General features: G+C 39.9%; 1 protein-coding gene across 1 annotated transcript in view; it reads right to left on the bottom strand.

Annotated features, from left to right (window-relative positions):
* Nucleotides 1–458: 458 nt before the first annotated feature.
* Nucleotides 459–15,851, bottom strand: part of slc12a1 (solute carrier family 12 member 1) — a 34,662-nt gene continuing 19,269 nt past the window's right edge. The window contains exons 20-26 of the mRNA XM_061883854.1: nucleotides 15,000–15,125; nucleotides 14,362–14,490; nucleotides 7,591–7,702; nucleotides 7,334–7,420; nucleotides 7,123–7,258; nucleotides 1,469–1,536; nucleotides 459–1,387 (exon numbers count right to left, since the gene is read on the bottom strand). Coding sequence (XP_061739838.1) covers nucleotides 1,252–1,387; nucleotides 1,469–1,536; nucleotides 7,123–7,258; nucleotides 7,334–7,420; nucleotides 7,591–7,702; nucleotides 14,362–14,490; nucleotides 15,000–15,125 — 794 coding nt within the window. The 3' untranslated portion in view covers nucleotides 459–1,251. The remainder of the gene's footprint in view (nucleotides 1,388–1,468; nucleotides 1,537–7,122; nucleotides 7,259–7,333; nucleotides 7,421–7,590; nucleotides 7,703–14,361; nucleotides 14,491–14,999; nucleotides 15,126–15,851) is intronic.

A 15,851-nucleotide genomic window follows, 5' to 3' on the forward strand; every position in this document is an offset into this window, starting at 1 on the left:
CTACTTGGTGCCTCGTCTGAGCTGCTGTGACGTAGATTAGCATAATAACTAATCAGATTACCATAGTAACTAATATATCATGCAAAAGCACAGATTCCAACCATTGAAATACTTTGTATAGTTCAAGATTTACGGTCCTTTGAAAACATCACTGTACATCATAATGGTAACTACACTTTCCATCTAAAAGATTTAAAAAAATTGTTTGGGAACGTTCAGCGGGACAGATTGAAAAGATTAACGGGCCGCATGTGGCCCCCCGGGCCTTAATTTGCCCAAGTCTGGTTTAAAGGGTTCTTAAAACCAGGTCCAGTCCAGATTATGTCCAGGTCGGGCTCAGCAACACACACCTTCATTTATGTACACCCAAATTAGGGAACACAACACCAAATTGCATATAATTAATGTTGTTTCCACTGTGTAATCAACCAACGGTTCCAATAAATGACAGACAAAAGTAATTGGATCACATTTATTTGATCGTTAGCTCTTATTTTAAAAATCACTTAAATAAAAAATATATTACAGTCAGTATTTTTATGCATAGTTTCCATCTGAGACATTTTTTTTTATTATTTGAGAAAACTTTAAATACATCTAAACTGTAACTATGGCAAAGGAAAACAGCAGGGTGGTATTTTACAGTTTGGGTATTTCAAAGAGCAATAAAACAAAAACAAGGTTATTACAGTACCACAGTTCAACGATTAAGTATCATGCTCTTAAATCACTTAACACACTTTTTTATTGCTATTTAAAAAATAAAGATGAGTTCAGACTCAAACTATAAACATATATTTCACAACAGGAGACACTGTAACTATTGAAATCGTTGGTCATCCGGACGAAACCAGTCTGACGGTGGTTGAAAGATGCGTGACTTGTGCTTCTTATGCATTTAAAACAATCCATAAGTTATTGACTGTATCTCACAAAGAAAAATGTATTTGTTCTGACTTACATGTGTCTTGCTCCTTGCAGATAGGAACCACACAATGTGTTTGTTCATAACTGCAACAATAGCACTTTCTCCACCAAATCTGCCATCACAGTTAATGGTACAGCAGCACAACAAAGATGTAATGGTGAATTAGTAGAAGTTTGTCAGCATACTTTGTATGTGCCAGCATCACTATAATAAATATATTTTTTGGAGGGGGTATATTTGAAATTACTACATCATGGGTCCCAAAGTAGATCATCAACCTTCCTTTGTAACCTAGATGTTGAACAGATGAGTCTGCAGTGATCTTAGGAGTAGAAAGTAAGGACACTCTTATGATTGCCTCTGATGAGCAAAATAGGCGGGAGGTCCTTTGTCAGAATGTCCAACCAGGCCATGTAGAGGAAGTCAGATATGGTTTCTTTCCGTGCAATCGGCATGCTCCTGCATGGGAGTTAAGAGACTCACAGTCAGGTTATTCACACACAAGTTACTTGATTACGATGCTGAGATGGATGGACTTACACCACAATGAGGTTGGCTGTTTTGGAGTTTTCCCGAAGCAACTCATTCAGTCGTACCTGGAGATTTGTCTGTGAAGTGCAAGTCAGTTTTTTTTTTAATGGCTTCAAATGAGACTTGTTATTTATTTCTAATGACAACATCGGAATATATAGGAGTGGACAGGATCGTGGGATTAAACTGGACTGGTATAAATGACATATTAGTATATAATAGGGAACAAGGAACCTGAACAACATATTTTTTAAAAGCACACAGCATTCAGTTCATTTTGCACCCCCAGTTTCTAACACACAGCAGCAGGACAGAACTATTGAGGCCATTATCATATCCCTGATCATTTCGATAAACTAAAATATGACTTATCAAGCCCATCTAAAGCGTAAGGAATGTTTCCAATAATTTACGCTCCTTTTTTTCCTTAGTCTCCCAAAATGGCTTAAACTATATATTGATTGCACTAATTATGTTTATACACAGATTAATCACTAAATGTCTTTTGAGGGCACATACCATAGATGGTTATTGAAAATGTTGCTGGATAGTCAGCCATCAGGTCAATGCATAAGTCAGGGCAAAGATGAGTGAAGAGACTTTGACTGGTATGCTTGCTGGCAAATTTCACTTCAAAACATACCCTGACTGGACGTTGGATAAAACTCTTGCCGCGTTTTATATTAAATTTATTTCATATTAAAAACAATATTTTTTAAGTTAATTGAAATTATGCAAGCAAGTAATAACCAACCTGTGTGATTAATCATGACCATTTAAATTCAAAAGTGTGATTGGCCTGATTAAAAACACTTACTTTGATAGAACTAAAATATCAATAATTCACAAAAAAGTGTCCCAAAACCATGTCCCAAATTCACAACCTTAAAGTACCAGTAAAGTGGAAAAACAAGATTACTTTATATGCTTAATTGTGTTTCATTGTATCCCTTAAACCATATCCAATTGTATTTACAATCCGCAAAGTATGTGAAAATACCGTCTAAACATCACAAAATACCTCAAATTCAGTCAGCCATTTGGAATATTCCGCGACCGATCGTCTTCGTAACATTTTTGCACTCTGACCATATCATCAGATCAATTATACTGGAAATACTATCAATATGTGAACTCTCTGGACCAAGTATACTGCAACGTGAGGGGAGCCTACAAGGCTGTACCCAGACCACACTTTGGACTATCTGATCACATCTCAGCTTTTCTATATCCAGCGTACAGACAGCGCCTCAAGCAAGCCCCCCCAGTGAGAAAAACTGTTCAAATGTGGAATGAAGACACTGAACTAGTGCTTCAGGACTGCTTTGAGAGTACAGACTGGGGCATGTTTAAAACTGCTGTTCAGAGGGATGATGGTACTGTGGACATAGAGGAATATGCTTCCAGTTTAACTGGCTACATCAGCACATGTTTGAAAAACATCGTTCCCACAAAACAATACAAGATATACCCAAACCAAAAACCCTGGATTAACTGTGTTGTTCGGTCCAAGCTACATGCCGGCTCCACTGCATTTGTCTCAGGCAACGCTGAGGACTACAAGAAGGCCAGATATGACCTGAGTAAATCCATCAGCGAGACCAAGGGACAATACAGACAAAAGCTGGAGGGATTCTACTCCACCACAGATTCCCAGCGCATGTGGCAAAGCCTGCAACACATCACAGACTACAAGCAGGGGAGCAGGGGGGGTCACAAACAGCCAACGCTCACTGCCAGATGAGCTGAATGAGTTCTACGCCCGCTTGGAGGTCCTCAACACCAACCAACAGAGAAGGGGTTCTGACCACGGAGCGCACGCGGGACGCACCACTCACTGTGACAACAACAGAGGTTCGTACAGTTCTGAGGAGAACAAACCCACGGAAGGCAGCCGGCCCAGACAACATCCCTGGCCAGGCCCTCAGGGTGTGTTTATCAGAGCTGGCTGACGTACTTGTTGACATATACAACTTGTCACTATCACAAGCTGTTGTGCCCACCTGCTTCAAGACCACCACCATTGTGCCCCTGCCAAAGAAAAACACTGTGACCTGTCTGAATGACTATCGCCCTGTTGCACTCACCCCAATAGTGATGAAGTTCTTCGAGAGGATAATCATATCACACATCAAGAAGACCAACCCAGACACACTGGATCCTCTACAGTTTGCCTACCGGCAGAACCGGTCCACTGAGAATGCAGTCAACACCGTCATCTACACCACCCTCACCCACTTTGAGGGCAAGGACACCTATACCAGGCTATTATTAATCAACTACAGCTCTGCTTTTAACACGGTCATCCCACAAAAACTCACTGCTAAACTCCTCACTGTTGGTCTGACATCAACTCTCTGTGACTGGGTCCTGAACTTTCTCACGAACCGGCCCCAGTCAGTGAGAATCGGCAACCAGACATCAGGCACAAAGGTTCTAAGCATAGGGACCCCCCCAAGGCTGCGTACTGAGCCCCCTATTGTACACCCTCTTCACACACGGCTGTGTGGCCTCCCAGAACAACACCAGTATCATCAAGTTTGCAGATGACACTACGGTCGTCGGACTGATCACCGGGGGAGCTAAGGCAGCATACTGAAGGAAGGTAGTGGAACTGGTAGCCTGGTTTCAGGATAATAATCTCTCCTTGAACACAGACAAGACCAAGGAGATGATTATTGACCCACGGAGAAGGAGTGCACAGTACACACCTCTGTACATGGGGGCACAAAGGTGGACAGGGTGAAAACCTTTAAATTCCTTGGGACCCACATCAGCGAGGACCTCACCTGGGATCACAACACCCAACAAACAATAAAGAAAGCCCAGCAGCGACTGTACTTCCTAAGAAGGCTGAGAAAATTTGGCATGCCACCCAAAATTCTCAGCAACTTCTATAGAAGTACGGTTGAGACTGTCCTTACCAGTTCAATCACGGTCTGGTATGGAAACTCCTCTGCTAAGGACAGGAAGGCACTCCAGCGAGTGATTACAACTGCTCAGTACATATCCGGAGCAGCCTTCCCCTCACTACAGGACATGTACTCTACCAGGGCCACCAGCAGAGCACACAACATCATAAAGGACAGTACACACCCCCAGCACAGTCTCTTCAGCCTCCTACCATCAGGCAGACGATACAGGAGCCTGAAATCCAGGACTACGAGACTAGCAAAGGGTTTCTACCCTTAGGCCACCAGGCTTGTGAATGCTAACCTGTGAATGCTAGCTCCCCCCCACCCCGTTTTACTTTTGTCTTTTTGAACAAAGGACAGCTACCTTGACCACCCCCGAACTGTGAAACATCACTGTCGACACTTTTCACCTTTGATCACTAAAGACACTTTAACTGCTGCTGTGACCCAAGGTCACCTTCATATTTATACTGTTGACTGTCAATCAGAATGTGCAATAATGTTATATTACTTACTGTGATTTTTTTAATTTTTTTTAATTGTATGTTTATTTTTAGCTAAGTACCGTGTGAGTTGTTGAAGGGCGGACTAGAAAAGTACGATTTTCATTGTACGGCAAACTGTCAGTTTAACTGTGCATATGACAATAAACAATCTTGAATCTTGAATCTTGAATAAATAATGACATAAAAGGTCAGCTAATAATCTAGTCAGCGGGGGTCTCTATTTCTTACACAAAACCCTTTAAATAACCATGCCAACAATGCTGTATATACATATCGTGAACTAAATATTTCCCAAATACTAGCGATGTTGCTATTTTAAATGGTAATCCAAACAAATTATTTTTGAACGGCTGTTTGATAGCACACAGCTCAGTAGCCCTTTGCTGCTTTACTGCTAGCTGGCCGAGATGTTTCGCTGCTCCTGCATCATCGCCTCTCAGCTCGTCAAAGTTATTCTAGATTATAAATCATGCCTCTCATCTGGCTATTAGGAAGATTTGCCATAAATCTAGAAGTTGTTCATCTATGACATTTAATGTATACCAAGAGATGGAGACAAACACACACAACCGAAGACAGTGTCTGCAGGGAGACTTTTCCTTATTAACCCTTCGTGTTCATCATGATTAATCCTTCTTCTAAGCGGGAAGATATGGACATCCTATCAGTCATCATCAAAGTAAGAGCAGACATTGTACACAAAGTTATCGTTTTACTATCTTTGTAGTTTGTATTTCTTGTTTAGCACTTAGCAATAGTGCTGCATCATGCTTAGTGTTTCACTAAAGCTGGATCTGTTTCAAAAATCAAAGTTTCTGATCATAATTTTTCGCAAAAGTAATCATTGTTGCCTCTCTCAGTCTGCATGATTTGCATCATTGTTGGTGGGGAAGGAATCTGTGGTTCCTACCTTTACATCACGCCGTTACGTGTCTAGTTAGATCATTATCTTTCAAAATGGCTCGGGAAGCTCTGTGAGATTGATACGATTTTGATCATATCTACAGGTATGTACTCGCAAACTTTGTAAGTCTTTTGGTGTCATGCATTAGATATATATGATAATAGCTTCTATATAGAGGCAACTTTTTTTTCCAATCTACTGGTTCTTTAACCTACCAGTATGGATATTTTCAGTCCCATTTCAAGCCTAAAGGAGGCAGTAATCCAACAGATGACTGTTTTTTGTGCCTACTTTTACTTTACATTAGAATCCAAATCAAATTTATTAGCCAAGTATGTTTAACACAGGTAATAGAAGTGAATGTGTTGTGAATTAATGTGTATAAATTATAGGAGTGGGAATCTTACAATAACTGACGATTCGATTTGATTCCAAATTTTTTTTTTTGGGGTGATGATACAATTCAGAATCGATTTTCAATTCAAACCGATTCTTAATTCAAAGAAATGCTCGCATCATATTATTTGGTTTACAAATGCTAACAAAACCTTTTCAAAATGGGTTACAAAAGCTCCTCTTGGCTGCTGACAAATTACATATACGCAGAGCAAGTAAGCGTGGTGATTACCTAAAAAAATATTCATTTAAAAATATATATATATTTTTTTAAATCTATCCATCCATGCATCCATTTCCTACCAAGTATTCCCTTTGGGGTCGCGGGGTGCGTTGGAGCCTATCTCAGCTGCATTCGGGCAATAGGCGGGGTACACCCTGGACAAGTCGCCACTTCATCACAGGGCCAACACAGATAGACAGACAACATTCACACTCACATTCACACACTAGGGCCAATTTAGTGTTGCCAATCAACCTATCCCCAGGTGCATGTCTTTGGAAGTGGGAGGAAGCCGGAGTACCCGGAGGGAACCCAGGCAGTCACTGGGAGAACATGCAAACTCCACACAGAAAGATACCAAGCGCACGAGCGAACCCAGAACCTTCATATTGTGAGGCAAATGCACTAACCCCTTTCCCATTGTGCTGCCCATTTAAATCTATTTACATGGATTTTATAAAAATTATGAATTAATTTAGAATCGGAATAAAAAAGAATCACAATTCGGGTGTGAATCGTTTTTTTAGCACCCTTAATAAATAAAACACCTCTCATAATTGAGTTTGCCTTGACTCCCTTTTGCCGTAAGACCGCTGCTGTCCAGGAGAAAAGTGTCGTCAGCCCCTAGTTTGTTTTTCAAACAGCCTTGTGGGCAAAAGTGGCACAGCACATGCTAATATTGCATGCTCGGATTATGTGTGCACACACTATTCAACTACCTTCTCCTCAAACGCGTCCAGCTCTTCATCAGTAATCTTCCAGGAGTGTTCCTTCCTCATGGCTTCTACCTGAGCACTTTCTTTGGTCCTCTCATGCAGACGGAAAGGTTCAATCATGTCCTCTAACTTCTTCAAGCTGGGTGCAAGCAAAAAACAACATGGGTTATAAAGACAAGATGATGATGTAAGGTGACGCAATGGCATCGCTCACCTGTCGTTACGAGGTTTAAGATGGATGTTATCGATGACTACGATGTCGGTGCATTTAATTCGGAACTTCTGCAGCAGCAACTTCATTCTGTGAGGCGAGAACAATCCCACTGATTAACTTCCATATAAACATGCATTTACTGCCCAGGAATGTGTCCTCTAAGTCCCTGTCCACTGCACACTCCATTGACACTTAATCACACTCCCACCCTGTTAGGCTATAATTAAGAGTGAAATAATTAGCAGTTTTTCCCTCACTCTTCTTTATCCAGCTCGCTGCGTCCAGGCTGCCCTGCGACGAAGATCCTTAATTTACAATCCTTCCACTTCTTCCTGGTGGTAAGGATGTATGGCAGCAGCAGAGTAAGACCTGGGAGGTAGACATAAATAATGTGTGTCATTGTAAATATGAACAAGGTGCATTTATTGTACAGATTATTTAGTTGGAACTGATTATAAATGTTGTCCATGAACGTTGGTGCACAGAGTATCGTGCAAATAGGCCGCCTGGTAGCTTTGAGCACTATGGGAGCCACATCACAATGGGTGTTTAGTAAGTTTGTGGCAATGCCATGACATCATTGCTGCATCATTTATGAAAATGTTTTTAAACTTCCAAAGAGTCTAATTTTATTTTTTTTAAACATCCTGTTTTTTTGTTTTTTGAATCAGCTGAGATATGGCAATATAGTGTACTGATACAAGAACACAATAAATGTTTTTTCCTGATACACTGCAGTGGTCTGAATAGGCCGTTTTTTTACATCTGCCTAAAATAATAAATAATGTAGGGGTATAACGATTAATTGGTATATTGATTTATATTCCTAAGATTCAACTACTTTGATCCGTGCTCAGCAAGTTGGCCTTCCCGAAGATAGGTATTGATCCTACATCGTTTTAAAAGGCAGTATATTGAATATAATTGATACTAGAAAATAAAGAAGCAATGGATTTTGAAACATCAGCCTTTATATCAGTCACCAGAGAAGAGGACTGTGGACAAACTAGTGGGCATCCTGGATGATGCCAGTCACCCTCTGCATAGCGTTATCAGTAGCCAGAGGAGCCTGTTCAGTGCTAGACTGCTTCATCCCAAGTGCAGGACTAATAGACTCGAGAACTCCTTTGTCCCACACGCCATTAGACTGTACAACTCCTCTCTGGGACGGGGGACGGGGGGTATTAGGATGACAGGGGATGCAAAACATTAACAGTGCAATACGTTTTCATAACATGGTCACTACTGCCTACTTTGTCTTGTTATATTCTTATTTTACTGTTATATTGTTATTCCCATTGTTTTTATTCTTTTTGTAATATTTCTCTATTTTGTTTCCTTTTACTTTTTACTTTTTTTTTTTAAATTGATCTCAACTCTGTACACTGCTGCTGGAATTTTAATTTTCCTGAAGGAACTCTCCTGAAGGAATCAATAAAGTACTATCTATCCATCTATCTATCTATCTATCTATCTATGAAGTTTAACACTTTTAAAGGTGCCATATGTAATAATTTCATATCAAGTCATTAAATGGCTGTGATACGTCAAAAGGCATTAAAAAAACATGTTCTTTTTGAATACCTCTATAACTGATAAGGGTAGTTCAGCCGGGATATGCTCATTTCAAAATTAGATATACAGCCCCGAAATATTGTTATTGTTTTCATTTCGATGCCCCACCCTCCACCGTTTGACCTATTAGAAAGTCTGTGAGTGTGTCACATCCAGGTTGCCAGTTACGCACCGCCACTTCCGTCTGGCTACTGCCACTGGTAAAGTTACTAAACATGTCGAGCCTTGGTAAATTTAAAATCTGTCGTTACGATTCTGAACTTACTCATGACAAAGCCAGGAACAAAACGAGGATTTGTATCGGGATGCCCTTGAAAGATGGAAACGATTAAAGGCGGAGACAAACTTGCTTATTTCCTCGTTGATAAGTAAGTCAGACATTTACGTTTTCTTATTATTTGTAATAAATGTAAATGGACATTTTGTATGTTAACAATATTGTCCAATACAGTTTATGAGCTTGTCTAACAAAGCTAGTATGTTTGTGCAACGAATGCTTGGTTTGATGGTGCTCCTAGTGTAATGCCTAGCATGCTAGCCCCGTCATTGACACATCGACATATAGGCTAATGGGATAAATATGTGCCTGTTAGCCTGTATGCCGATGTGTCCTCCAACTGACAGCGCAAAATATATTTTTGACAAATAAACCCTTTGTGGATATGGGTTGTGTCAGTACCTATTTCGTTCTCAATATGCTGATACACTGAATAAATGCGTTCTAACATTAGCATGGCGGATTGCGTTTTCTGGTACTGTATGTGCATCAGGCACATATGGCGTGTTATTTGCTTGGCACAATATAATGCAATGTAATGATTTTCTACTTTGTGTATTGACATGGTAGTAGGCTATATGATTTATGCCAACGTGGTTTTTGCGTAACATGGGTTGGCTCATAGAATAGCACTCGGCACTGAAAGATGGTGATGTGTAAATGGAAGAGAATGCAGTGAGTCAGGTTGGATGCAACATGGAGTTATACTGAATGAAATGTGGCGGTAATTTTACTGTTGGTCTTGGCTTGCCATCAAAGTAGGCCAAGGCAATACATAACATATTATTACATATAATTATTTCAATGGTGGTCCGTGCGGTCAAACTAGACATTTTAGCAGGGTAATGCCAACAATCTGTCCCGACTCCCGACAAAAATATTGCTTTGTAACTTTACAAATACATTTGGGTAATCAACATCAGTAAAACATTGCCTAATTACTTAGTAAACCATCTTGCAAGAAACATAAACAAGAGAAACCTACAGCGTAGGACTCATCGATTGCCATTTGAAGTTCCTTGGAGTAAGATTTGGATTCTGCTGCGTATCCGGCAAACTCAGTCATGGCGAGTGGGAGGGGAATACAGAATTTTAACTGTGATTGCAGTACCATTCCTGGCCACATTACTATAGATGGCACCTTTAATGATAAAGATGTTAAACCAGGGGTGTCAAACGTACGGCCCGCGGGTCGGATCAGGCCCGCGAACAGGTTTCATCCGGCCCGCGGGATGAGTTTGCTAAATATAAAAATTAGCCAAAATTTGGGGTGTATAATGTAGCCCGGAAGAGTTAGGGATGCATGAGATTCTCGGTATTGGTTCTGGTGTGTTTATGTTGTGTTACAGTGCGGATGTTCTCCCGAAATGTGTTTGTCATTCTTGTTTGGTGTGGGTTCACAGTGTGGCGCATATTAGTAACAGTGTTAAAGTTCTTTATATGGCCACCTTCAGTGTGACCTGTATGGCTGTTGACCAAGTATGTGTTGCATTCACTTGTGTGTGTGAAATGCCGTAGATATTATTTGATTGGGCCGGCACGCAAAGGTAGTGCCTCTAAGGTTTATTGGCGCTCTGTACTTCTCCCTACGTCCGTGTACACAGCGGCATTTGTAAAAGTCATAAATTTTACATTTTGAAACCGATACCGATAATTTCCGATATTACATTTTAAACCTTTTATTGGCCGATAATATTGGCAGCCTGATATTATTGGACATCCCTAATAACGACAAGTAAAGATATAATACTATTAACCGCAACTTGTGAGTCTAGGCACCAGCGCCCCCCGCGACCCCAAAAGGGAATAAGCGGTAGAAAATGGAAGGACGGATGGATGTAAGTGAAAAAAAAAACAACAACATTATAATTCGTACATTTTCAGAATTGTGCTTGTTCTATTTTTAAACAAAGCAAACAATCTGAAGTTGTCTTTATTGTTAAGTTATCGTGCCGTGATTTAACCAGTCCAGCCCACTTGGGAGTAGATTTTTCTCCATGTGGACCACCATCTAAAAGGAGTTTGACACATCTGTGTTAAACGTTACTCACATCTTTCTGCTCGTCTGTGGCGACATTGCCATCAGTCATCAAAACAAAGAACGGTGGAAACTTAAAGCTGGCTCAGAAAGGTCATAACAATGCAAACGCCACAAGAGGATAAGCCACAACACAACAACTTTCAGCTACAGAACAATTGCAAAAGCCACAATAAATACAAACACCATAAGACTATGGCATAAAGCTACAGTACAACTTTAACCCACAAAGGACACGACGGACACATCTTAGTGACAGCATAGCAAGTTTCGCCGACAGAACAAGCTGAGGCTGAAGGTTAAAAACAGTGTAATGAACATAGTATATTACTTGTATTGAGAAAGTTATTAGAAATGAAAAAGTGGCCACGCTTTTGTAAATTTTCCAATGTAGTTCATTACACCCTTTTTGGCTAATAGTTGTTGTGTTATGGCTTTATGTTGTTGTTTTGTGGTGTTTGTATTTGTTGTGGCTTTTGCAATCGTGCTACGGCTGATAGTTGTTGTGTTGTGGCGTTTGCATTCGTTGTAATATTTCTCAGTCATTGTAGCTATTTATTAAAAAGAGAATACTGATAGTAGCAGTTCAAACCACTGCTCATTTAACCTGAAAATATTTGGATGCACTTAATTTCTCAGATGAACCCAGTGTTAATTCAACCTGAAAAGTTCCACTTTATTTTTGGATAGTAGTGTTGTATTATTTTTATGTTGAAAAACAACTGCAAAAGTAACAGGTACAACTACACTTTAAATGTTGGTCACTGTACTTTTATTGAACATTTTTTGAATAGCAGAAAAGGCTTTCTCCTGTTAATTCAACCTCAAGTGTTGGTTGCATTTTATTCCAATAAAATGTGAATGTATTGGCCATGAATTGTTGTTCATTTGCTTGTTTATGTGTGTGCGCGCGCGCGTGTGTGTGTGTGTGTGTTAGGGTTGTAAAACTTTTTATAGTGATCGCATTTTGGGTCCTAGTTAAATCAAAATGAATCGCATATAGGTATAATATTTCAACATTAATAGATGTACCTCAGAGAGATCATTTTCAGGGCTTCATATTGCTGCATGACAATGTTTTAACCTTCTGTATTAATTATTAAAATGGAATATTGAGCCTGCTAATCATTCTGTAATTGAGGACTCGACCAGTACATGTTTTGATTGGTTAATGTCAGGGTTTCTCCTAATTTGTCAAAATACCTGTGGCGGTAGGGGCGAGGTCAATATGACGTCATCGCATGATTTGCTATGATGCATATCAATCAATCAATCAATGTTTACTTATATAGCCCTAAATCACTAGTGTCTCAAATTCTTTAAAACATTTTTTTGGAATATACATTAAAATAAATATTCTATTATTAAGTATAGTATTAACATATGTATTTGTCTTACATGATATTGTTTTGTTATATGTTTTAATTGTTGCTGCTTATTGTACAATATACACTGTTAAAAAAAAAATGTTTTGATATTTTTCCAATCCTTTTTGTCACTTTTCTGTAATAAATACGATTGGCAACAAATCAAAAATTTATTTTTGGTGTTACTGGAGACTATACTCATGTTTAGAGACTCTGTTTAGATCATACTTGCCAACCTTGAGACCTCTAAATTCGGGAGAATGGGGGAGTGGGTGGTGGGGCCCGGGGTTAAGGAGTATATTTACAGCTAGCATTCACTGAAATTCAAGTATATGTATATATATTTCATATATATATATATATATATATATATATATATATATATATATATATATATATATATATATATATTTCATATATATATATATATATATGTGTGTGTGTGTGTATGTGCAAATAAATGTAAACTGATATATATATGTATGCATATATATATATATATATATATATATATATGTATATATATATATATTTATATATATCAGTGTACATTTATTTGCACATATACACACACATAACACTCCTTTCTACTCATTGTTGTATTTGAAAGTGTAATGCTTTGCAGCCAGTAGCAAAGCCTTTGAAGGAGCATTGGTATGGGCAGCATCTGTCACATTTAATTTGCAGGAAAGGAGTGAGTTTAGGGTTGAATTGTCCATCCTCGTTCTATTCTTTGTCACAATATTTTTTGGGACATTATTACTTGCCGTAGTTTTGAAGCAATGCATGATGGGAATCCGAATGTTGTGTGTCAGTGTATTAACGTGCCGGCTGCAATAAACACACGCTGAGAAATAGCTCCGTGCCTGCCTACTTTATGGGTTATAGATAACCCTATGGATAACACAGACATATGTAATAGTCTCCTTCTTGTTGTGTGTGCAGTTGCGCACTGAGCTCAAAAAGCCACAGATGTTATAACATGACTGGGCTGGCACGCTGTTTATATGGAGGAAATCTAGACTTGACAACAGGCTGTCCTCACTCAGATCCGGCTGGAAATCGGGAGAAATTCAGGAGAATGGTTGTCCCGGGAGAGGCACTGAAATTCGGGAGTCTCCCGTAAAATTCGGGAGGGTTAGCAAGTGTGGTTTAGATTCAGTCGCGCCATGTCCGTGACCAAAAGCGAGTTGCTGACGTCACACTTGCTTAGTGCTGCTGGGAGCCTTTCTCTCATTAAAAGCCGCGAGTGTCAACTTAAATTGTAAAGATCACTGTCTGCGGTTATATCTCAAATATATTAAAGTTGATTGGCAACACTAATGTGGCCCTGGTGTGTGAATGTGAATGTGAATGTTGTCTGTATATCTGTGTTGGCCCTGCGATGAGGTGGCGACAGGTCCAGGGTGTACTCCGCCTTCCGCCTGAATGCAGCTGAGATAGGCTCCAGCACCCCCCGCGACCCCGAAAGGGACGAGCGGTAGGAAATGGATGGACGGATGGATACTAAAATACGTCCACAGCACCCTCTGCAGTGGACAATTTGTATTTCACATAACTGGCGACTTGTAGCTGAGATAGGCACCAGCGCCCCCCACGACCCCAAAGGGACTAAGCGGTAGAAAAAATGGATGGATTGATGAATGGATAACTGAACAACTTTCTTTCTGACAAAAGAAATAGATGAAAAACGATGTCCACTGCAGATGGCGCTGGTTCTCAGCAGGATATGTCATAGTACAGTACACAGGAATGCAAAAGCGTCACCCACCTCCATCATCAAAGAGCCACCACACATCAATGGTTCCTTTAGGCTGCTTGGTCTTGAACTGAGCACTGGCCTGCACCAGTTTCTCATTCATCTTGGCGACCTGGGGTGGTGGGGGGCCGCACACCGACACTAAGAAAGACAAAAGATCGGAGAGACGAAAATTTGAATAAGAGCTGGGATTGTAAATCGTTGAGCGAATGCGGCGAGGGACTGAGCATCAGCAGCAAGAAACATCCCTCAGATCTGATGTTCCACTGAGGCCGGATGCTGATTAGATACAAACAACCACTTGGCATCATGGCAAGATGCAACACAGTGTGTGTGTGTGTGCGTGCGTGTGTGTGTGTGTGTGTGTGTGTGTGTGTGTGTGTGTGTGTGTGTGTGTGTGTGTGTGTGTGTGTGTGTGTGTGTGTGTGTGTGTATGCACACTAGAGACAAAAGCCGCCTTATTGGATTACAAATCTTTAGTTCACTTTTATCCTAATGGGGGTCTGGAGAGGTTTCCAAAAAGGACCAAAGTCATTGCTTCCATTTGGCAAATGTTGCTTCCAATCTCCAAGACAGTAGATTTAAAGTACTAAGAGTAAGGATTTATCTGTTAATGCATTATTTCTAAGTAGAGTGCATTTGAACATTACCTCGGGTAGTGAGTACTTGCTGCGAGGATTTTCTGGACTTCCTGAACAATCCTTTAGCTTTGCCTCCATTTGGCATGAACTCATTCTCCAGTGCCTGCTGCTCCTTTGCGGATTTGAGTGTTTCCTCTGAAAAAAACAGTCACGTGTTAACACAACTGCAATATGTGGTTACTGTGTGTAAGCACAACACAAAATTATCAGAACCATAATCCAATAAAGGAGCTCTATGAAAAAACTGTTTATTTTGCCCAACAACAGAGTGTAGAAGTGTACTGCATCACACTGGAAGGTTTCTAATATTTGAATCATCTTATTAGGGCACCAAAGTATTAAAAACACCTCTCAGAGTGATGCAGCGCACCACCGCAAACCACAATAATGCAATAATAACTTTTTATTTGCCAAGTCATATTTTCTCTCGTACTTTCTTTCATTATATTGTGCAAATGTTACTAATTTAAAGTCTGGTGAGACTGAAAATATATATTTATCAATGAGGCTCTGTGCAAGACCCCCCTTTGGTGTGGTTCAAGTTGCTGACTTTCTGTACCTTTTTTCTGTGTTTGCTAATCTGCTATTAGTAATTAAAAGAGCACTTCCAAGTTGAAGTTTGCCTCTGACTATTTCCCGTGTGACTTTAGCTCTCAAGATGTTTGGGACTTGATTTGATTTAATCAACTTCATGTGAAGAGTATTGGATGCCAAGTGAGCGCCGAGCATGAATAAAAATGAATCTTTATTTTGACCTCCATCCTTACGAATGATAATGGCTTACAGTTTTTGAAAAACCCAAATTTTCGGAGATTTTTAGTTCAAGGTTTTCTTAAGCTGTAAGTCATAGTCATCAGGAAT

This window comes from Nerophis ophidion, linkage group LG02, assembly GCF_033978795.1.
Source record: "Nerophis ophidion isolate RoL-2023_Sa linkage group LG02, RoL_Noph_v1.0, whole genome shotgun sequence".
NCBI lineage: Eukaryota > Metazoa > Chordata > Actinopteri > Syngnathiformes > Syngnathidae > Nerophis > Nerophis ophidion.